At 54.9% G+C, this 23,700-nt stretch overlaps 1 protein-coding gene across 1 annotated transcript in view; it reads right to left on the bottom strand.

The window, feature by feature from the left end:
* Positions 1-23,700, bottom strand: part of CFAP77 (cilia and flagella associated protein 77) — a 131,043-nt gene that overhangs the window by 8,412 nt on the left and 98,931 nt on the right. Inside the window, exons 4-5 of the mRNA XM_045468280.1 lie at positions 22,419-22,524; positions 18,449-18,550 (exon numbers count right to left, since the gene is read on the bottom strand). Coding sequence (XP_045324236.1) covers positions 18,449-18,550; positions 22,419-22,524 — 208 coding nt within the window. The remainder of the gene's footprint in view (positions 1-18,448; positions 18,551-22,418; positions 22,525-23,700) is intronic.

Below are 23,700 nucleotides of genomic sequence, written 5' to 3'. Positions count from 1 at the left end.
ACACTTAATTGTACCTTCACCACTTTGTGAATTTTGCACAAGACTTCATGATTCCTTCTTTGAGGCCGGTCCCTCCGTTCTTCTCTTCTTAGCATCTAGAATCATCTGCCAGCTAATTACCTTTCACTCTTTACCGTTTATATAACTAGCATGAGCAATGCCTTTGCCCTCTAAATTGACTTTGATCTCGTCTCGCTTTCGAGTTTTGAGCGTATTTATTTTTGTTCGGCTCTCTTTTCATCTAATTTCTATCACATTTCCGTTTGCGTTTCTTCTTTGGTCTTTTAGTTATTTATAAGTGTGCTTTTTAAATTGCCAGGCAATTGTATTAGTTCCATTTGCGACTGATTTCTAATTTCATTTTCTTTGGTGCTAAGGTAATTTGCATGAATCAGATCCTTTGTATGTGTTTAGTTTTTACTTTTTATGCTTCCCTGAAAAGCGTGATCTATTTTCAACAGAAAATCCCTTGGCAGAATGATGCGTCGCCATTATGGAGCAGGTGCCCACGTGGTCTGGGTTGGGGGACAAGACGTGGCCATTGTCCTTTTGTTTATCTACTTGTTATTTGAGTACCCACTATGTACCAGACTCTGTGCTAGGCACCAGGAGACTGGAAGAATTCGGAAAGCCTCTGCTACGGTGGACCCAGGAAACAGTAATAAAAATATAATCACACAACTAATTACTCAATTAGGGTTATGTTAAGTCCTAAAATAAGTACCAGATTTGTTTTTCTTTTATTTCTTTTTTTTTTTTTTTTACAGATTTTTTTTTAAGTAATCTCAAACCCGACATGGGGCTCGAACCCACAACCCTGAGGTCAAGAGTTTCACGCTCCACTAACCGAGCCAGCCAGGTGCCCCGGAAGTACCAGATTTGTAAGAGCTCATAATACAGACAATCAAACTCGCACTTTGGGGCCACAGAAGGCTTCCTGAGGGGATAACATACAGGCAGAGACTCGAAGAATAAGGCAGGTGAAAGTGTGTTGCCCTCCCACGGCGATCAAAAATCAGGAAGAAGAAATGAACGGGCCGTTCGCGGAGGGGAGATGTGAAGGCCAGCAAACACAGGACACCAGCTCAAACTAGTGTTTGTGATCAGGAAGTAAGGAAAATGCCACTTCCTGCCCATCCCACTGGTGATAATGGTAATAAGCCTGACGTTAGAAGTGGGAACTTTCTTAGACCACTAGCAAGGGCGTTAAGCGGCACAATCATTCGAGAGGGTTCGGCATTACCTGGAAAGGCTGGGCTTGCGCGCCCTCTATGAACCAGAGTCCGTGTTTAGAAACTTTCAAAAATGCCCACCGAGAGACGAGTATACAAGAATCCTCATCGTAGGATTCAGGATAAAAAGTATTAGAAACAACTGCATGTGCATCCGTGGGGACTGGATGAACCAAGGCGGTCAGTTCACACAGTCGAACGCTCCGCATCAGTTAACCTGACCACCCCAGAGTGGCCGCGTCCAACATGGTGGCCACGAGCCACGTGCGGCTATATGAATCTGAAGTAGCTAAAATGGAATGAAATGAAAAAGTCAGCCCCTTTGTCGTACTAAAGCACATTCCGAGTGCTCAATAACCCCACGTGGCCAGTGGCTACTGATGGATAACATGGCCATCATCACAGAAAGTTCCAGGGGACAACGCCGCTCGAGGTCTGTCTGAGTCAACAGGTATAAATCTCAAAAACAATGCTGCAGGGGAAAGAAAGTTTCATTTACAGAATAGAACATACGTGTGATGCCGTTTATATGAATGACTTAAAAAAAAATTTAATGTTTATTTTTGAGAGAGAGAAAGAAAAAGAGAGAGAGAGAGAGTCGGGGAGCGGCAGAGAGAGAGAGAGAGAGAGAATCCCAAGCAGGCTCAGTGCTGTCAGCACAGAGTCCGATGTGGGACTCGAACCCATGAACCGAGAGATCATGACCTGAGCGGAAATCAAGTCGGATGCTCAACCAACTGAGCCACCCAGACGCCCTTTTTGAAAGACTTAAAACCTACAAGAGACCCCCGTGTGGTGCAAGCACGTGTATGAAGCAGAGCTGGAAGACAGAAGGGCCTGGAAGTCATGCCCAGCACGGCCTTCGGGAGGGTGGGGACTGGGATCAGGGAAGGAAGCTGAGAGGGTGTCAGTTTTACCTGAAAGGAATTATTGCCTTTTCCTCTTTTTAATGTGAAGACACAAGGCGGGCTTTTGAAACTGCATTTTGCAGAGGGGACCCGGGGGCGAGGGAGGCAGGCGAGCGGGGGCTCCTCCCTCGACGCATAGCTCGGAAAGAGTTACTCTGTTTTACGAGATTTATTTGCTGGAGATTTGCATGATTCCATCTGAATCATGAGTTTTGTGGCCAAATGAAATTTCCCAGCCAGTGGTTTGTGACTTTGGCTTATGCGGACTCTCCCCGCGTTTGACTTATCCCGCTCACTGGGCACAGTCATCTCAGTGCCTACAAGACCTCCGGGACCCAAGGAGGAAAGACGTGGTCGTTTTGCCTGGTGACACCAGCCCTCGGCGGGTGGACCAGCTTTAACCCACACGCTAAAAAGAGCGAGAAGCGTTTTGCCTTCTGTCTTTCCCGGTCTCCTTTCTGTCTTCTCCCTCCGCGTCAGGCCTCTGCTGTAGGAGGGCATGGGGGCAGCCGCGACATGGGACTCTTTATGGCAGAGAGACAGATGGACCCTGCTGTCCTTTGTGACACCACACCAGTGGCGTGTGGAGGGTGTGTGCACGCACACCGGGCGGCCGGGAGGGACTAACCTGCCGCTGGGCAGGTGCCCTGGCTCAGCCCAGGCCCTGGACACGGTCCTACTGAAAGGGGCAGCTGGGCCACCTGACCTTCCAGTCCCCTCTCATTAGCCACACGATAGTCCCCCAACTGGACACCAAGCCTGCCAGGGCCAAGTCTGGGGGCCAAGTCTGGGGGCCGAGAAGGCAAAAGCCAGGATCTGAGAAAAAAATAGCCAGATTAAAAAATATATAATAATAATAATAATAATAAAATCTGCCAAAGAGCTAAGAGAAAAAAAAAAGCAGCTATAGAAATCTTAGTTTAGTTTTGGTGGGGGATTGGTTTTTTGTTGTTGTTTGCTTTTTGTTTTTTTTTTTAAGTGGCAACCACTCAGGAGACTGGGAGAGAGGTTTGGCTTTAAAAGATTGAGGGGCTGTCTCCTCTAATGAGGGGCCCTTGAAAATTATGGATCAGTCCCAGGTCAGTAATTTCTGTCAAGTTCAGGGCAGCTGGAGGTCAGAGGCCCCCGTTGAACACAGATCCGTGCAGGACATCATTGGCCAGCAGGCTGAGCCCCAAACTCTGATGTAGACGGTTCGTAGCTTAAGTAATTAACGAGGGTGACAGTCTCTCCTGAGACATCTGGTCCCCTAAGTTGTTATTCCGCTACCGGCTCTAATTTCTCTGTGGTCCAAAAATAGACAGAGCAAGGACACAGGGCCTGACCCTCCCTGCTGACACATGCTGTGTTTTCAGAGAACATCCAAGCTCAGGCTCAGGAAACAAACTTCCTGCCTCCCCGCAAGATCTAGCGTGGCACCTCGAGGAATCACCATGCCAGGTGAGGGAGGGACTGGGCGGGGCGCGGGCGGGGGGGGGGGATCCCGGTCTTCCTCCACTGACTCTGGGGCGCTTTGGGACTTCCTGGCGCCGAAGGAAAGACCAGCATGCATGCCTTTGAGAAGGAGAATCGACCTGCTATTTCCAGAAGTCACACCAGTATTTCTAGAGCACTTACGAGGACTTGCTGAGGCAAGTCAACAAGTCAACGGCTGCGACCAAAGTTGGCCGATGAATCTTTTCGCCGGACGCTGGTGGCTAAGTGACAAGGTAACACCACGGTGGGGTGTTGGGCTGAACTCCCCGAAAACCTCCAGGTCAGCCCCCACGTCTGCTTCTTCAGCTTCTAAGTTTCATGGGCTTCAGGGAAGTGGGAGTCGTATTGGACCATCGGGGGAACTGAGAACAGACCTCCTTCCCTCCCTGAGGCCCTTTCATGGCAGCCAGTCGGCATCCTGCTCCGGCCTCCAAAGATGGCATCTGGGCAATGGACACTCATCTGACTCGTGTGCGACTCCTGTTTTTCAAGTGGCCTGACCTTTTTTTTTTTTTTTTGAAAGAGCTTTACTGAGATATAATTCACGTATCCTACAGCTCATACGAATAATACCATGCTGTGAACATGCATGTACGAGTTGTTACGTGGACACGTTTTCCTGTCTCTCGGCGAGATAATTGGCAGTGGAATCGCGGGGTGGGGAGGCGGTGGGGGGGGACATGTGGGAACTCTAGCCTTTGGAGGAACTTCCCACTGGGCTTTCCGAAGTGGCTGGACCATCTTTTATTCTCACCAGCGACGTAGGAGGGTTCCGATCCTGCTCACACTCTGTCTCTGTCTCTCCATAATAAATAAACGTTAAAAAAAATTTTTTTTAAACATTTTATTTAATATAGGGGCATTTGGGTGGCTCAGTCGGTTGAACGTCCAACGTCATGATTTCACAGTTCGTGAGTTCGAGCCCCGCGTTGAGCTCTGTGCCGACAGCTCGGAGCCCGGAGCCTGCTTCGGATTCTGTGTCTCCCTCTCTCTCTGCCCCCTCCCCTGCTCACACTCTGTCTCTCTCTCAAAAATAAGTAGACATTTAAAAAAAATGGGGGGGGGCCTGGGTGTCTCAGTCAGTTAAGCTCTGTCTCTGTCTCTGTCTCTCTCAAAAATAAATAAAAAAACACTAAAAAAATTTTTAAAAAATTTTTGACTAGATTATTTATCTTTTCATTACTGAGTTGTCAGGGTCATATTTCTATTCATAGGTACAAGTCCTGTATCAGAGATGGGATTTGCAAATATTTGCTCCTATCCTGTGGGTTGTCTTTGCACCGAGTATCGTTTGGACCAACAAAGTTGTGGCGATGTCCTGATGATGCCCAATTTATCTGTTCTCCTTTGGTGGGTTATCGTTTATTTCCTCTTGTATACATACCGTAGCAGCCTAGCACGAGAAGAGGAGGACTTTCTGAATACTCAGCAGTTTGTTTGCACGGCCACGCTGAGGCAGGGATGGTGAGGAAGTTTCACTTCACATATCGTATCAGCTCAGACCGATGGTGGCTGTTCTGCTATAAAGTCTAGTCGGGCCGAACCGTGGCTCGTGTAAAAGTGTGCAGGGACCGGTTGGCAAGGTCTGCCGTGGTCACAAGAGGGAGAGGGCGCCACGTTTTTGTTCTAAGAGATGACAAGAGGGTGGCCTCTATTGGAGACAAATAAAGACTCAGAATCCACAGGGGAAGCCAGCCAGGCGCTCACCTGCCCTTAACTCTGTCTCCCTTTCCAGGTCCCCACGGGTCACCCTCACCTGGGTTGGCCAGGGGGTCCGTGAGCGAGGGGAGAGCGCGGAGACTGACAGGGACGGGTGGGGAGGCCAGCAGGAGCCTGGCAAAGGAGACGGCACGGACCCCCCTGAGTCTTGTTAGTTTGGGGCAGCCCCAGCGCAGCACGGGAACAGAATCACAGTAAGGACTGACCAATGCCACCGTTGTCACATCGGGGCAGTGATATGTGCCCCTTTTTCTTAGCGGTTCTGCTTTTAAAAACCATCAAATCCTTGTGTAGGATGCAAAGCCAGGGGAGGAAGCTTGCGGGCGATGGCCTCACACGGGTCGCTAAGGGAGGAGTGAGTTCCTCTCGATGAACCCTCAGGTGTGGCCGGAACACTGTCCCCAGCAGTGAGTCCGGCTCACATCCTCCTTTTGCCCAGCACGTCCGGGCCGTGGGAGTCGGCCGGTCCCCATGGCAGCCCCACCCGGGGAGGCCCGGGAGCCTTGGTTCGAGCCACCCGTCATCTCGGCTTCTCTTTGAAACGGCTCAGCCCCAGAAGAGTATCGCCCTGGAAGCTGTCGTGTGGGAGCCAGATGCGAGGCAGGGAGACAAGGACCCCTTCCCGTTCCCCGTCTGCACCCCGGAGCCCCCATCCAGCACACGCACACACACATACGCACACACACACGTACGCGCACACACACACACACCCAGGATGCAAATGATAACCGCAGAGCCATCACTTGTGAAGCTTGACAGAAAATAATGAGAAACACTAAATCTTTTATAAGGTCAACACTCGCCTTAGCCGAGGAGCTGTCAAACAAGAAAAGAATTTAGCGCCGGAGCCACGAAACTTCCATCGGCTCATTAAGCCCAACAGGGCCCGGCCTGGCGTGGCAGAGGAGACGCGGGGCCTTCCGTTTTGTGTCAGTAATTTGCGGCGGAACAGGCAGCAAGAAACACCAGCGCCAAAGGGGCCTGGGGGGCGGCTGGGGAATCGTTAGCACGCCAGGAGCGGCCCCGGCTCCTAATTGGAAGCATTGGGCATTATCAACCGAGGATTTGCCTCCGCTCCCTGACAGCTAGTGGGCCCAAAATGATCGCCCACTTGTCAGTGTAAAAGACCATTAAAAACAAGCCATTTTGATTTAATTGGAGGCGGTGCACCGTGGGGCCAGGTGAGGAGGCCCATCAGCCCCGCTCACCCAGGCTGCCGCCTCTCTCCCTCCGTGCCGGGGCCTGCAGGGGGGCGGAGGGGGGAGGCGGGTGCGTGTGCCTCCCAGAATCTTCGCCTTTCAAAACCGGGCTGGGGAAGGAGCGAATGGGAGACAGAATGAGACTTCACGGCCGCGGTGCCGGCCGTTTTCAAATGGGGTTGTCAACAGACGTCGTGACAGGTGGAGCTGACGGGGAGCGGGCGGCGGGGGGGTGGGGTGGGGGGGCTCTTCTTTCCAGAGCCCGGATGATGGGACGCTGCCCGGTGCCGCTCTCTGGGGAGGCGGCCGTGGGGCGTCCAGCTGCCAACGGGAGATGGGGTATTCCGTCGGGTGGCTGCTTAGCCTACTCTCTGTGCTCAGAAGCTCAGAAACCTCCAAGGGTACGGGTCTGGACAGTCATGGCAGACCCGTCTTCAAGCTCAAGTAAGAGGCAAGGAGGGACTTAGAGAAGGAGGCGTGTTGCTGAGACCCTTGGAGGGAGTCTGTGAGCGGACCCCCCCCCCCCAAAACGCCACACCCAGCCACTTCAGGGAGGCCAGCAGGCTGTGCCTGGACGAAAATTCGACATCACCTCCGTCAGAAGAGGCCACTCGCTATAAATATTAACGCACACTCACAATGGGCTGTCCCACCAGGGTGGGGGGCCTCCAAGCACGTGGGCCATCCATCTGTGTGTAGCTTTTGAATCGGAGCGTAGACTCCCCGATGCCAGGGACTGTGTGTTCTGCATGCTGATGCCTGGTATCGTGGACGCCATGGGTACTTGATAAATATTAATTGGTGCTTGCAGATTTCAGAGAGGTCTACAGATCTGTGTATTAATCTCACCCCCGTCCCACGAGCGGTGACCTCATTTGCTGCCTACCACTCCTCCGACAAGAGGACGTCTGCAGGAACACGAGGTGCTGGAGGGGCGTCTTCGGGAGAGCGAGGGGGGAGCACACCAGCCGATCCCCCCCCCCCTTAAACCTCCCCTGTTCGTTTTGATGACGGATCAGGCCGGGAGGAGACACCAGATCCCCAGCGAGCGTCAAATTCCAGAGCTCCAAATTTTGCGGCTGATTTTAGACAATGGGGATTCCTTAATTACTTTCTCTGGAAATTTACCTGACGATGCTTTCTCAGGTAGTGCAAGGTGGTTATCCGGGCGCGCGGTTCCTCGGTTGACAGAGTCTTTGATTTTGCACTTGGTTGCAAATTAAGTCCTTTGCTGAGCCATCTGTACAGTGCCCGTCAGTGAGTGCCTTATCGCTTATTCATATAGGCTGTTGAACGACTCGTGCGTTTCTGCCAGGGAAGCTGGGGACACACTCAGATGTCTGGTGTCCATGGCCCATTGGGTTGGGGTGCTCCTGGTGAGGTCTCGTGTCTTTTCCCCTTTCCTTTATTGGCATGATGAGCAGGAAGGATTTTTTGAGGTGACCCTTAAGAAGAAACAGAACCTTCCTGTGGTGGATGAGGCTGACCCTATCCGTTCACAAATAGAAATTAGAGTTAAGTGTCCCCAGCTAAACAGTGAGGATGTTATACCATATTCTGGACCCTGTTCTGGGGAAATAGCAACCAACAGGAGACTTCAAAGGTCTTGAGGTAACTCAACTGCTAGGGGTACCCTATAGACATTGAACAAATCTGGGTTAGATGGCTAGGTGGACGGACGGATGGATGGATGGATGGATGGGTGGATGGATGAACGGATGGACAGATGGATGGATGGATGGGCGGACGAATGGATGAATGGATGGAAAGATGGATGGATGAACAGATGGATGGATGAATGGACGGACAGACGGATGGATGGATGGATGGATGGATGGGCGGATGGACGGGTGGATGGATGAACGGATGGACGGATGGATGGATGGACGGATGGATGAATGGATGGACAGATGGATGGATGGATGGATGGACAGATGGATGGATGGATGGGCGGATGGATGGGTGGATGGATGAACGGATGGACAGATGGATCAATGGATGGATGGATGAATGGATGAATGGATGGACAGATGGATGGATGGATGAATGGATGAATGGATGAATGGATGAATGGATGAATGGATGGATGGATGGATGGATGGGCAGATGGACGGGTGGATGGATGAACGGATGGACGGATGGATGGATGGATGGATGGATGGATGGATGGATGAATGGATGAATGGATGGACAGATGGATGGATGGATGGATGGACAGATGGATGGATGGATGGATGGGCGGATGGATGGGTGGATGGATGAACGGATGGACAGATGGATGGATGGATGGATGAATGGATGAACGGATGAATGGATGGACAGATGGATGGATGAACAGATGGATGGATGGATGGATGGACAGACAGACGGATGGATGGATGGATGGATGGATGGACAGATGGATGGACAGATGGATAAATGGATGGATGGATGGATTAGGAGCCTGAAATAAGGTAACAGAGCCGCTAGAAATGCATCTGAGATTCAGGCATTCTAAAGAACCTCTCCATCTGCTTTGCCAAGTAGAAAGTGTGACTTATTTTTTTCGATGTCTGTACCTTGTCTCCTCCCAAGTGATTTCCAGAGGCCTAATGAATTAATTGTGCAGGATGTGAAATAAGGCATTCAAGAGTTGCACAAAGCAGAGACTTTCTGAAGACGATGCAGAGTCCTACCCCCCATCCCATGGGGTCATTGCCAAGCCCCTGGCACAGTGCGTGGCACACAGAGTAAGCACTCAAGACACAGTGGCTGCTGCTGTTATTACCATTATTAGCAGTCTACAAAGCTGACCGTGGTGTTTTCCGGAAACTGCCACGCAGGGCACAGTCACATCGATTCTTGCATTAAAGGATTCGAGTGGGGGCACCTGGGTGGCTCAGTCGGTTCGGCGTCCGACTTCGGCTCAGGTCATGATCTCACAGCTTAATGAGTTCGAGCCCCGCGTCAGGCTCTGTGCTGTCAGCTCAGAGCCTGGAGCCTGCTTCGGAGTCTGTGTCTCCCTCTCTGCCCCTTTCCCAGCTCACACACTCTCTCTCTCTCTCTCTCTCTCAAAAATAAATAAACATTAAAAAAATTTGTCTTAAAAAGGATTCCAGTGATACCGATGGACGTCTGTAACCACAATCTCACTCACAAGTACGGAGAAAGGCAGTTCAAGTTCACAAATGAGGACACGGGTGGGTGGGGGCAGGGGGGGGAGTGCCTTCTGCAAGCCAGGGACGGTCCCACCAGAACCCGGCCGTGCTGGCATCCTGATCTCAGATGTGCAGCCGTCAGAACTGAGAGAAATAAATGTCTGCTATTTAAGCCAACCAGGCTATGGTATTTTGTTCTAGCAGCCTGTGCAGATTAAGACAGAAGTTCATAATCCTCAGGGCTGTTTAACAGACAAGAACCTGCCTCCCACAGGCATGTTTCCTTTGGAAGGCCCCAGCATGCTTCATAGCAGACATATGGATGTGCACCCACCAGCCCTAGTAAATACAGGCTTTAAACATCCCTGTGCAAAGCAGGTGACATTGACCCAGGGAACTTCAGGATCTGCTTGCTGAAAAGGCAGGCTTGGAGGCTACCCCAAACCCACTAGATTGGCTCCTGGGTGGAGCCCTGGAATCTGCATTTTAGAGCCCTCCTCAGAGGACCCCAGACACAGCCAAGTTTGAGACCTGCGTGTCTATAGGACAGGACGCCAAAGCCCGCCCATCCCCTGGCCAAGCTCATGCCAAGCGGTTTACACGCATGACTGCACCTGCCCTCCGTTACTATGCCCACTTCACAGGTGCAGAAGCGGAGGCCGGCTCGAGGCAGGGGAGCCCACAGACTCAGCACTCCTGCCAGTTTCCCTCTCTGCCTCACGCCTTTTCATAAGGCAAGCCAGCGATCAATGGCCTCTTTCCTTTTTGGCCTTGGGGCCAAACTGCAATTTAAAAGATGCTCAGGGATTTTATCAAGGTCTAAAGGCTTTCAGGGCAGTGGGAAGTTTTGTTTATTGCAAGAGCTTAAATCAGCCAGAGCAGGGCTATGGCCACGACCCTCTGGACACCCATAAAACCCGAGTTCCTGACCACTCTTCACTCTCCTTCCCAGGTCCTGCATTTAGCCCCAACTGGCCTCCGACCTCGGTTTTAGGTCAGTAGTATTTATTGGCTCTCCCAAGGCCTGTGGCCTGGGGCAACCGGCCGGAGGGCCAAGCCCCCACTCTGCCACTCGTTATTGGTGGACCCGGGGCCCATGACTTTAGGCCCCCACGCCTCCGTCCCCTCACCTCTGAGACAGCACGGCTCTTCTCGGCCACAGAGAGTTATTGGGAGCATCTCCAGGAAATGAGACTGTTCCTCAAGCCGTGGGTATGATCATTGTCACTGCCTTTGGGAACGCCACCTCCGAGGAACATCTTGGACGCACGTCCCCCTGCTTGCCCAGCTGCTGGCCCCGGGTCACACTACCTACCTTCTTTTGCGTGATCTAATGCGTCATTTCCTGGGACCTCTTTGAGGAGAGGAAGGGAAGAAGCCAGGAAACACCCCATCCTCTTAACTTTCTCCAACACGAGCTCTCTGACGCCAGTGGATTTTGCATCCCTGAAGGACATCAGGGCAGTGGCTGGGGGCGGGGGGGGAGGCATGTTTATTTGCTTGTGGCTTTTAGATGCAAGGATGCCAGCCTCTTGGTTCGTCTTGGCCGCACTTTTGACAAAGCTCAGTTTGGATGAACCCTGAGTTTACCCAGGCAAATCATCTAACGCTGTTTATTGCTGGCACCTTCTGCTGGCCAGTGCTAGATGGCTTTGGATCCCATCGTGGTGATGGCTCGGGGGCCCAGTGACAGAGGCTGATGGGTGGGGACACTTGGAAATGAGGCACTCAGAGATGAGCCCCAACTCCTGCTCAAGTCGGGAGAGTCTCTTTAGATCACCAGGAATTGCTCTCTTGGGGATGAGCTGGAAGAAGAAATTGGAGACCCCCAAGGTCCCATCGACTCCCCAAATTCAAGGTGAGGTTCTCCCATCGACTCCCCAAATTCAAGGTGAGGTTCTAGCTATCTCTAGAGGTTAGAAATATATATATGATGCCAAAACAAACTGGTCGATTTTCTGGTTGACTTCCTTTTAAAAAAAAAAAAATTTTTTTTTAATGTTTATTTTTGAGAGAGAGAGAGACAGAGCACCAGCTGGGGAGAGGCAGAGACAGAGGGAGACACAGAATCGGAAGCAGGCTCCAGGTTCTGAGCTGTCAGCACAGAGCCCGACATGGGGCTCGAACTCACGGACCACGAGATCATGACCTGAGTCGAATTTGGACGCTTAACCGACTGAGCCACCCAGGCGCCCCCTGGTTGACTTTCAACACAAAATTGGAAATGTTTTCGCCCCCCGTCGGGGAGAGGAGCTTTCTGTAGTGAACTCACAGTTCCCAGGCACCGGAAGTGTTAAGGGGACAGTCGGGCTGGGGGTCCCCAGGTTGCAGGGCTAGTGCGGTTAGAAGTGCCAGCTCCCACTTCTCGGGGCCCCCACATAGACGCCTGACGTCTCCCTCTGTGACCAGGGCACCCAGACTCGTCCTGATGCTCCAGGACCCCAATCCCTTTCCTCTTGTCCCCCATCCCCAGAGCCTTCAGCTCTGGCTCTTTGTGACTTGCCAGCATTGAGCGGCAATGTCACCTATGAGCAGGTGCCTAAGACTTCTGTCCCTCCAAGGTGCCGGATTATGGAAAACCAATTAAGCTTCTACTTGCTTCTCTATTCTGCACACTGATCTGGTTTATAACGGGGGCATCTGTATTTAGGGGAGAAATGTCAGCTGCACCAGGACCTCTGCATCACGCTTCCTATAGCCCTGTTTCCGCGTGTGACACATCCCGTCCCTGTGCCCGGTGCCCTACACCACAACAGGGGTTGATTCTTCTTCCAATGGAACGGAGCGACAGGATTCTTAAAATACGTCCCTGGTGCAGGGGCCTCGGGGAAGGGCAGGAGAGCTGGCATCGGCCCTTCCTGGGTCTGGAAAGAGGGACCTCGGGGCTGGACACACCTGTCCGGAGACGGGCTCATCTTTAGTTGGCCCTGTGGAGCCCTCTGGAGAGGAAGTGGCAGCCGGGTGGACAGGCTCGGAGCCCGCTCCGGGGGTTTAACAGAGAGTTAACTTTCCAGCCGGCTATGATTTGTAAGGGAGCTTAAAGGTGGGAAAGAAAATCCTTTTCTTAGATTCAGCAGCTTTCACTAATCAGCTGCATCTCCGGGTGTCACTGCTTGGCTGACTGCTGATTTTTTTTCCCCCCGCCGTCTCCGGTTCTATTAGGGAGCCAGGGGCCCAGGAGACCCGAGGCAAGGTTAGTCTTCCACAAAGAGAGGAGTCTGATCCCAGCATTCAGAGCACAAGGGCTTGTAAATCAAACTGTTAGCTTAATAGCTTGGGCCATTATTCTAAAGCAGTGGGGCTGAAACCAAAAGCCAGATGAAAATATAGTCAATTTGTTCATACTTTAGTGACTGAATGGCTATGTAATGTCAGGGGGTATTGGCTCTGTGGAAGAAAGACAGGTCGGTCCGGGGAGAGGCGCAGCGTTCGCCGTGAAGGGTGACCTCGGGATGCTTGGGCAAACCTCCCTCTAAAATGGGTTTAGGAGTCTCCAATTACGTGACATGGGTTTGGCCATAGAGAGGCAGACTCGGGGAGCCAGCCGCCTTCACTGCTGGGGGAGGGGGAGCGCTGGCTTCTGACCTCTGCCCTTGATGGAAACCCGCGGCGGAAAACCCGCCGTGGCCAGCAGCACGGAGCGCCTGTGGGTCCCGGAAGGACGGGGCTGAATGGCGCTTGGGCACTGGGGACAAGGACCCGCGGAAAGACGTAGCGTCCTCATCCTTCAGACACATTTAAAAAAGACAACGGCCTTCCTGGTTTTGTAAAAGCCCTGTACTCACTGCAAAACACTCCACCAATGCGGAAAAGAGCATCACAGACAGTAGAGCTTAGCCCCACCCCGCCCCAGAGGTCACTGCCGCTGCCACCTGGGGACCCGTCCCTCTGGACGCCTGTCCTCGAGCACAGGCACCTGCGCAGATGTGTGGGCGCCTGTATCCCAATGACGTCACACAGCACAGGTTCCTTCCCCCAGTAAGGTGTTAGTAAGTGGTCACTAAATAGACTACAGTCGTTATTTTCAGTGCCCTTCGACGGGCACATCCAGGCTTTCACCTCCGCCAGTGGCGCCGCCGTAAATACTTGGGCACACTCACCCCAGACATTTGTCTTTGGGCCGTTATCGCTGGCAGTCTTTGTAAGGAGGGATAAACCGTCTGCTTTTCTTGGCTTAGTATCAGGTGGCCGTAGGATATGCGGTTCAGACTGGGTCACTTCTGCCAGCAGAGGGGGGCGTTGTGAAGAATCCCGCCTCCCGACAGGCAGCCCGGGATGTCTGGCCCCTTCCCCGGGAAAACCTGACCAGGTTCCTGCAAGAGGCAGGTGAACAGGATTGTGTCGATGGGAGTACGGTCATTCAGATTGTCCCCCGCCCCACCTTTCCAGGCGGCAAACCCCGGACGCTGGCGGCGAGGAGCCGCTCCAGACCTCCCCCATCTAGCTGTCCACCCCTCTGTCCGTCTTGTCCACCCCACCCCTGCCGGGTGCCAGCGGCTGTTACAGCAGTATGGCATCGGCAGGGAGAACAGGGCCTGGCGAAAAGGTGCTCGCCGAGACTTGTGAATGAATGAGTGAGTGAATGAATGAATGATCATCAGGACCATCCCGCAGGCCAGAGGCCATTTATTGGCACCTTAATAGGGTCCAGGCGCCCTGCTAAATGTGTACGTGTGCTCTCACCCAATCGGGCCGGGCCCTTTTTCAGAAGAAGGAATGGGGACTCGGACAGGGTGACAGGGCGGCAGGCTCGCCGTGTGACCCAGGTGTGTCTGACCCTGAGTCCTGTGCACACACAGGCACAGCACGCGGCCCCCTCCTCCCTCCCCGCTGGCTGTCCCCCGCACGTTGGTAAAGGGCAGGAGTCCCTTTGCCAGGGGCACAGAGGGCACTGGCTCCAAGCCCAGCGATCCCTCCACTCGGGGGAGTGAGTTCACATCCCGTCCCCCAGCACGGGAAGCTGACGAAGGGTCTGGGTTGCTTCCCCTGACAGTTCACTCTGGGTTTAGGGGTCTGGCACCACCAAGAGCCACCAAACTCCCTCCCACACCGCTCTCTGACCAGTGAATCTGGGATCATGAGCCTTAGGCGGCAAGAGACCCAGAAGCATAGGCTACCCCCTCGGGACGCCTGGGGGGGCTCCGTCCGACTTGTGCTCAGGTCACGATCTGGCAGTTCGTGGGTTCGAGCCCCACGTCGGGCTCTGTGCTGATGGTGTAGAGCCTGCTTGGGATTCTCTCCCTCTGCCCCTCCCCTACTCACGCTTTCTCTCAAAATAAATAAACAAACTTCCAAAAAGAACAACGTTAGAGGTGCCTGGGTGGCTCAGTCGGTTGAGCGTCCGACTTCGGCTCAGGTCGTGATCTCGCGGTCCGTGGGTTCGAGCCCCGCGTCGGGCTCTGGGCTGACGGCTCGGAGCCCAGAGCCTGCTTCGGATTCTGTGTCTCCCTCTCTCTCTCTGCCCCTCCCCTGCTCATGCTCTGTCTCTGTCTCAAAAATAAATAAAAACATTAAAAACAATTAAAAAGAAAAAAAGAACAATGCTACCCCTCATTTTCAGATGAGGAAACTGAGGCCCAGAGAGCCTCTAGCCGGCCGGTGGCACCGTATAAACGCCCTGGCCACCTGCCAGCCGTGGGCTGACCCTCTCTCTGGGCCCTGGCCATCCATGGCAATTGCTGGTGGCACGGACCAGAGAGGAACGCTGCGATCCCAGGCAGCCCAGCGGCTGACAACGACGTCCACCGACGGGTGTTCCTTCTGCTTTCCTTGGTCCCCTCGGGGGCTCACAAGGCCGCTCGGGGCCCCGTGTGGCACCGGGGTGGGGAGGGTCCCCGGGTGACCCGTTGACGGGGGCGGCCGCTCCGGTGCAGGAAGCCGGCTCGCTCCGCGTTGACCCAGCCCGGGGAGCGGGCCGCGGCGCCCCTGCCTGCTGCTTTTCCGTGTGAAAGGTGTTTAATTATTTCTGACAGGGTTCAGCGTCGACATCTGTTCGCGAGCGGGGAGAGTCCATTTAGGTTATCCATCACTGTGACAGGTTCAACTTTTTTGGAAGCGCTTTTCCCTTTCATAATGGGGCTGGGGTGGGGGGGGGGGCGGTGGCTCGGCACAGACACGAGGCACAAAGACCCTCCTGGGGCTTCGCGCAGGACGCCGCGTAGCCCCCACCGCCCCTGCCCCTGCGCTGGCCCTCCTGAGCCCAGACCCGGTCGGGGGGCAGCCAGGGATGGGGGGACGCCGGGAGGCTCAGGCTGGGAAGGGGCCTTCCTCAGGTCTCTGGAAGGCTTTTTAATTCTTCTGCCGTTCAGGGCGGCACTGGGCATTCATTCATTCATTCATTCATCTGCCCCTTCATTCTTTCCACCTTTACTGATCACTCACTGGGTGTGGGGCTCTGGGGATGCGGTGGGGGTCACAACAGGCATGGTCCTTGGGGGCTCACATTTTGCTGGGGAAGATGGACGACTAATTGCCCAATTAACTAATTAATTGCAGTGAGGATACATACTGTGAAGGGGAGAGAGGGGCCCTGCCGTCCTGAAGACGCATGGGCTGGGTGTGCGGTCAGGGCGAGGGAGGGATTCTCAGGAGGCTTCTGCAGCCCTGGATGGAACCTCGGACCCTTTCAAACAGGGGCTGTTCCTTCGCCCCTCTGAGCCTCAGTTTCCACATCAGTGGAATGGGGACACCCTTTCTACGAGATACTTTTCGTTGGTGGTATTTGCCCCAAGGGGGTGGGTTCTGAGCGCTGTATGCATAAAAGGCATCAGTCTGGGGTGGGGTGCCTGGGGACTCTTCGGGGCTGTCCAAGGCGGCGCCCAGGGACGAGCCCTGCTCCAGAGGAACTTCCGGAACCCCGCGAACGTTCCCGAAAAGATGGCAGACACGCTGTGCACCCCGGGGCTCTGTGCCCCCGGAGGAGTCGGGGGGCACTCGTTCTGAAGATGAGGCGTACTAAGCCGTGAACGTGACTTGGCACGAGGTGGGGCCCCGAGCAAAAGGGCACCATCACAGGATGCCTCCCGTGGTGGTTCCCGCCTGTGTTTCACAACAACGGTCTAGAACGGAAGGACGGCTCAGCCCAGTCCCCTCTCTTGAAAACAGAAACTTGTTCATTCGCTTCTGTGCTTACACACCCACCCTGGGCCGGGCACCGCGGGGACACTGGCGCGCCACACCCGCCCCCCGACGCGGGAGCCTCGCGGGGAGGGGCTGGAGGGGGAGGCCCCTTCCTTGCTCCGCTGGGCCAAGACCGCCCGAGCCCTCCTTTGTCTACTGCCTCGAGGCGACGGGCAGATTCCAAATCGGAGCTGAGGGGCTGGGGGTTGATGCTGAGTGACGTTTGCGGGGGCGGAGGGGGAGGGTGGTCTCGTGTCCGTGGAGCCCTGGGTCCCCGTCCCTCCCCAGGGCAGCATCCCTGGGCAAATCAGAGAGAAAATCAGAGCAGAAAGAGCAAAGGGGGACAAACAACAGAAGGAGGGGCTGGGGCGGAGGCTGTGGAGAGAGAAGAAGGGGCGAAACGTGGCTAGAAAGGCAGGAGGTTGGGGGAGACGGAGGAACCAGAGCTGAGCCGCGTGGCCAGGCCAGGCTGGGGAAGCTACACACAAAGAGACGCGGGCAGGGCCTCCCGGCATCTCCCGCTCGGCGGCCGGTCGTGTTCGAGTGCGGGGCGGCGCGGGGCTGACGGGCTGCGGGCGGATGGTCACTGACATGTGCTGACGGAGGCCACTTGGGCAGGACGCAAGAGGCCGCGTCGGGGGGCAGGCAGGCTTCTCCGCGGAACTCAGCAGCCTGTTCGATTGCATTAGGCTCAGGAAGCCACTGGCCCCTTCATTGTCTAAATTGCAGTTTAAGTCAATGCCGCGGGTGGCCTGGGCTGGCCAGAAACGTGGCTTTGTCCAGCTGTCTTCCTGGGGCCGCGCGTGTCCCTGTGGCTCCCTAGAAAGGCTCGCGCGGGGCCCGAGTTGGGCACGGCCAGCTCCCCTGCCACTCGGAAGCTGCTGTCCCCAACTCTCCTGTGGACAATGCCCCCGGCCCTCACGTTCTCTTCCCCTGCTAAAAGACTCGGAAGACGAATCCCCCTCTGGGTGTGACAGGGCCACGTGGCCTAGCGAACCCCAGTTCAGTTCAGAGGCGGGAGCACGGCGGGTGCTAGATCATTCTGGGTGTGTGTCACCTCCTTATGTCAGCCCCTAGTGGACATTTGCTCCCCTCCCCCCAGGGACGGACGCCACCTTGCTGGGGGGTTTAGCGCCGGTGGTGAGGGGCCGTCCTCCCCGTCAATTCCCCAGTGCAGGATGTGGTGGGTCAACGACCCCATCGGTGGGGGGGGGGGGGGAGGGGGTTTGGCCCGGACAGTGTCCACTGTGGTGGGCAGACAGCCAGGCTCTATGGTCAGACGGCCCGGGTCCAGCGCAAGGCTGCCGCTTAAGCCCACGCTGGCCGTGCCCCCTGTCTGCAGAATGATTTCAGCTCAGGTCAGGATCTCACGGTTCGAGCCCCGCGTCAGGCCCTGCGCCGACAGGGCGGAAGCTGCTTGGGATTCTCTGTCTCCCTCTTTCTCTGCCCCTCCCCGCTCCCCACTCTCTCTCTCAAAATAATTAAATAAACTTAAAAAAAGTTATAAAAAAATATATATATATAATAGTTGCTGTTATTATGCCAATCAGTGGTTAGAAGCCCACAGACTCTCACTGCCTAGGAGACAGGTGAGGACCTGCCAAAGTGAGGGGCATCCGCCCTCGGGGCGGGAAGGGGCAGGTGGAGGTGAGACTGACCTTCTGGAATTGAGGCATATGCCAGAGGGCGTCCAGCTTCACGGGCGGCTTGAACTTTCGCAGCTGACTGCTCCGGGTCTCATACAGCTTCCCCAGGATCACCTGCAGGCCGGAGAGATGCGGAACTGGGTGCTTACCTGGAGCAGCGCGGGCTGTGAGGACGGGGTGGGGGGCGAGGGCAGAGGGCTGGCATTCCTCGTGCTGCAGACCCCCGGGGCACGGTCCTCCCAGTCTGACTTCACGGCACCTGCTCTGCTCAGTGGACCGTGGGACCGCTGGGGGCCACGAGCGTGTTGTTCTGGTTTTCTGCTTTGGCCCTAAAACTGGCGGGGCTGCTTCGTGCGGAAGTAAACTTCCCGTGACCTGCGTGAGCTCTGGGGACCCTCGTGGGACAGGGTCCCCACCAAGGCCCTGGAGGGGCCCACTCGTGGGCTCTGTTTCTCTAAGACTTGTTACACTAATATGTTTTGTGCACCTTTTCTTTCCTTTCCTTTTTAAAAAAAAATTTTAAAACCTGTTTTTATTTATCTTTGAGAGAGCGAGCGAGCATGAGTGGGGGAGGGGCAGAGACAGAGGGAGACGCAGATTCCGAAGCAGGCTCCGGGCTCTGGGCTGTCAGCACAGAGCCCGACGCGGGGCTCGAACCCACGAACTATGAGATCGTGACCCGAGCCGAAGTCGGTTGCTTAACCGACTGAGCCACCCAGGCGCCCCTCTTTTTTTTTTTTTTTTTTTTAATTGAAGTCCAGGTGACACACGATGTTAGGTTGGTTTCGGGTGTACAACACAGAGATGTGACAAGTGCTCGCCACGAGGGCGGCTTCCGTCTGGCACCACACGCTATCACCGCGGCACTGGCCGTATCCCCGGTGCTGTCTCTTTTCTGCCCTCGACTCACTCGTCGCGTAACTGGAAGCTGGTATCTCCCACTCCCCTTGAGTAGGACCTCCAACGTGTAGAAACTTCCAGGCCCGCAAAGTCTGGATCTGCCTTGGGGGCCACCAGCACTGCGTCCCGTCTATTCTGATGGCAGAATCTGATGAACTTTCCGCTCCTACCGCAGCCGATCCGCGGCTGTGACGTGAGGCGCATGACAGGTGCGGCCGACAGACGATAAAAGCAAAGCCGGATGTCGCGGGAGATGCCACCACCCCACCGAACCCCGTTGACCGGTGTATTTTGTCAACCGTTTGTAAGAATCTTATCGAACGTGTCGGTGGGTAACGTAGAAGCCCTTTGGATCGGCTGCCTTCTCCGCCTTCTAGAACGGTTCTGAAAGTATCTGCAGACCACAGCAGAGAGGCTGTCCAGCCAGGAGCGACTGAGCCGGCCTTCAGAATCGGAGGGACGCAGGCACCCCGCTGCACCTTTCTAAATGGAAAAGGGTCTCCTCTGGAAACGGGTCACTGATGCCAGGCAGACAGGGTCAGTTGTAGAATCTGCTGAGTTCAGCTTTGAGTAGAGGGGCCGGGATGATGACCCGCTAAAACGGAAGCTGTTGCCGAGAATTTCGTTGGAGGTGACCGCCATCAAAACCCCAGGACATCCTTAGGTGCTGGAGAGAGACAGGCTTCCCCTCGGATGGCGGCAACTTGGCCTCCCAGACCAGCCATCTTATCACCCCACCCCAATACATGGTTTATCAACCCCGACAGCAGCCCGAGGGTTTGTCGATCTGGGTGTTCACAGCCGGTTGTTAGACAACGTCCAGCAAGAGATCCTTGGAACAGGAAGAGAACCCCGGGGCTGTTTCCACAAGTGTTTTCCGAGTGCCTTCTATGCACCAGGCACGGCATGGCGGGCCCTCATCTGAGCTGACCGATTTTTTGCCCAACGAGGGGACCGGGACCCTCCGACTAAGGGTCTTTTTCGCCCAGTGAGGGAACTTGAACCCTCGGCCCCGGAGCACCCCAGGTCCCCACCAGTGCTTGGGGTGGAGCCGTCGCATTAGTGGGGTGCTCTGCTGAACAAGGAGGGGCACTGGCCACGGGCCGTCTCTAGAGTCAGACGACGGGAGCTTGGTTTGCCACGGATTCGCAACCCTCTGAGTTGCCGTGAAATTGCCGCTAATTAAAAACCACGACCAAATTGGAGGTATAAAGCAGTTTGTCATGGCAGGGCTCCCTCGGAAACTGGTCGTTACCACAGTACGTTGACTCTTTTCTTGAGCCATTAACGAATAAACTAGTCATGGGCTGCTTTTAAAATGTTATTACGGCATTCTGCTTTTTAATGAGCTGGTGTCTCTTACTCTACCGATGACAAGAACAGCGCGGGAGGGGCCCTGGCAGCCCGCCACGGGGCTGGGGAGACTGGCGCCCTCTGTCCCTCGGTGCCTCTCCTGGCCTGGCCTGAAGACGCCAGAATCCTTGGTAAGACTCTTCCAGTCCCCAGGTCGGTCCTAGAACATCTTTGCCCCGTTGCTGAACTCCATGATGGGCACTCCCTTAATCAGCAAGAACAGGACCTCGCCATCAAAGGAGCCGGCAGTCGGTTGAGTGTCCGACTTCTGCTCAGGTCATGATCGTGTGGTTCATGCCTTCGAGCCCCGCGTCGGGCTCTGCGCTGACAGCCCAGAGCCTGGAGCCTGTTTGGGATTCTGCGTTTCCCTCTCTCTCTGCCCCTCCCCTGCTCGTGCTCGGTCTGTCTCTCTCTCTCTCTCAAAAGTAAATAAACATTAAAAAAAAATTAAGGGGCACCTGGGTGGCCCAGTCAGTTAAGCGTCCGACTTCGGCTCGGGTCATGATCTCACAGCTCATGAGTTCGAGTTCCGCGTCGGGCTCTGTGCCGACAGCTCAGAGCCTGGAGCCTGCTTCGGATTCTGTGTCTCCCTCTCTCTCTGTCCCTCCCCTACTCATGAGCTGTCTCATTCTCTCTCTCTCTCTCAAAAATAAACATTAAACAAATTTTTTTTTAATTAAAAAAACAAAAAGCCGAGACTCTGGGGCTGGACACACCCAGGTCCAGGCCTGGCTCTCAATCCCTCGGAGCCTAAGTTTCCCCACACAGAGTGCCCAGCCTCACGGGCTGCTCAGGAGAGAGGACGCGGGAACACAGGTGTGCACTCGGCCCGGCTGTCTGCACCGAGCTGGGCGTGGGGACCGGACTGGCCGCGATTGCTGTAACAACCAGAGACACTAAGGTCGCGTTTCTAATGACATCTGTGTAGCGCTGCGCGAACATCAGCCTGGATCGGCTGCAGCTCACACACCGTTAGCAACCGGCAGCGTTAGGGCACGGTTCTGTCCTCAGCCTCAGTTTCCCTGCGCGGGCACCGCCTCCCTGGGGCTCAATTTGCATGCCCAGGAAGCAGGAATGACACCCACGTCAGGGACTTTTGTCAAACATCAATGAAACGAGGACGTGATGTACGGGAAGGGGTCTAGCGTGTGGCCTATTCGTCAGCTTCACGTGAAACAAACTGTATTCCTTTAAAAAAAAAAAATTATGTATTTAAGTAATCCCGACCCCCAACTTGGGATCGAACTCACAACCCCGAGATCAAGAGTCGCACACTCTTCCGACTGAGCCAGCCACACGCCCCCAAAGCGTATTCCTAAAGAGTAATAAAATGTGCTCTTTATGGCATCCTGCCTTATTAGCCTGTTCTTTACAGGTAAAACTGGGCGCATTTCTGCCAGATTCGTTCGAAATCAGATCTCCCGATGCGCAAAGCCGTGGGGAGGTTTGGTGGAAGGAGTTCCCCCGCTGGGAGTCGGGAGACCGGGTTCTGCTGCTGTGTCAGAGGCAGGGCCGGGGCCAGAACCTTCCACTCTCAGGGCTTGAGAAGCGCTTGGGCGTGACCGTCACCAAGATCCCTGCAGCCAATGGCACCAGGCGGCCTGACTCCCACCCCCCCAGACCCCAGTGACAAAGGTGCACGAATGTCCACCTCGAAGCTTTGCCGGGCCAGCCCCTCCCTCTGCTCCCGCCCCAACAGGGGCCTCGCCACTCTGGGGGGTGCATTTACCTTGTGCTTTTTCTCCAGTTTAATGGCTTTCTGGGTGGCCTTTTGTTCCTGCACCCAGAGCTGCTGATACCGGTGCTGCAGCAGGTCAAAGAAAGGGGTAGAAGGTCTGCAGGGAGAAAGGGCAGGCAGGCTTGAGGTCTGGGAAGGCCAGCGGTCTCCTCTGCTTTCTCTCCACCGAGGGCGCCCACCTGACCTTCAGGGCTGCGGGCTGGGACACGGTGACAGAGACCCTCTAGACAGGCTTCCTGGAGCCTTTTTTTCAAGGAGGCCTTGTCCTTGGGCTCCTGAAGCCATTCTTCATAAAGAATCTGTGAATCAGTCCCCTACCCCGTCCCTGCCTTCGTATCTGATCACCTTGGCCTGCCCTCACCAGGAATCCCGCCAGGTGGGTTCAGCAAGCGTCCCCCTGTCCTGGATGTGTCCCCTTAGCAGTTTTCTTTCCCTGACCCCCACACCCTGCTCCCCAGCTATAAAGCCCCACCCGTGCTCTATTCACAATTGAGCCCTGTTCTTTTTTTTTAATTTTTCTTTTAAATTTTTTTAATGTTTATTTTTGAGAGACAGAGTGCAAGGCGGGGAGGGGCAGAGGGAGAGAGGGAGACACAGAATTGAAAGCAGGCTCCAGGGTGTCCGCACAGAGCCCGATGTGGGGCTCGAACTCACGAGCTGTGAGATCATGACCTGAGCCGAAGTCGGCCGCTCAACCGACTGAGCCACCCAGGCGCCTCTAACTGAGCCCCGTTCTGCACGAAGACTCTTCTTCCTTTTGCAGTAAGTAGTACTTCGTAAAACCTTTACCCCCTCGGGGGCGCCTGGGTGGCTCAGTCGGTTAAGTGTGTGACGTCAGCTCAGGTCATGATCTCGCGGTTCGTGAGTTCGAGCCCCACATCGGGCTCTCTGCTGTCAGCACGGGCCCTGCTTCCGATTCTCCTTCTATCTCTCTCTACACCCCCCCCACCCCCCTGCCCAGCTCATGCTCACTCTCTCGCTATGAAAAATAATAATAAACATTAACAAAAAAAAACCCAAACCCTTACCACCTCTAGTTTCTGACTCTGGCTCTCCTTGACAAGGGTCCCCAGCCCAGGAGAGCACTTACCCTGTGCGGAGCATTTTGTATGCCTCACCCCTGTGCAAGGCTGTTGGGGGGGGGGGGGCGGGTGGAACCTGTCCAGAGTCACCAAATAAGTGACCAGGACAAGTTTTGTACAGAAGAACCTGAGCTGGTGACTGTAGGAGGAATGATAGAATCGTGGGGAGGGAGTGTTTGCTGTGCAGCTCT

This window comes from Leopardus geoffroyi, chromosome D4 (genome assembly GCF_018350155.1).
Source record: "Leopardus geoffroyi isolate Oge1 chromosome D4, O.geoffroyi_Oge1_pat1.0, whole genome shotgun sequence".
Taxonomy (NCBI): Eukaryota; Metazoa; Chordata; class Mammalia; order Carnivora; family Felidae; genus Leopardus; species Leopardus geoffroyi.
The sequence above is the reverse complement of the archived record's forward strand: the minus strand, read 5'-3'. Positions and strand labels throughout refer to the sequence as shown.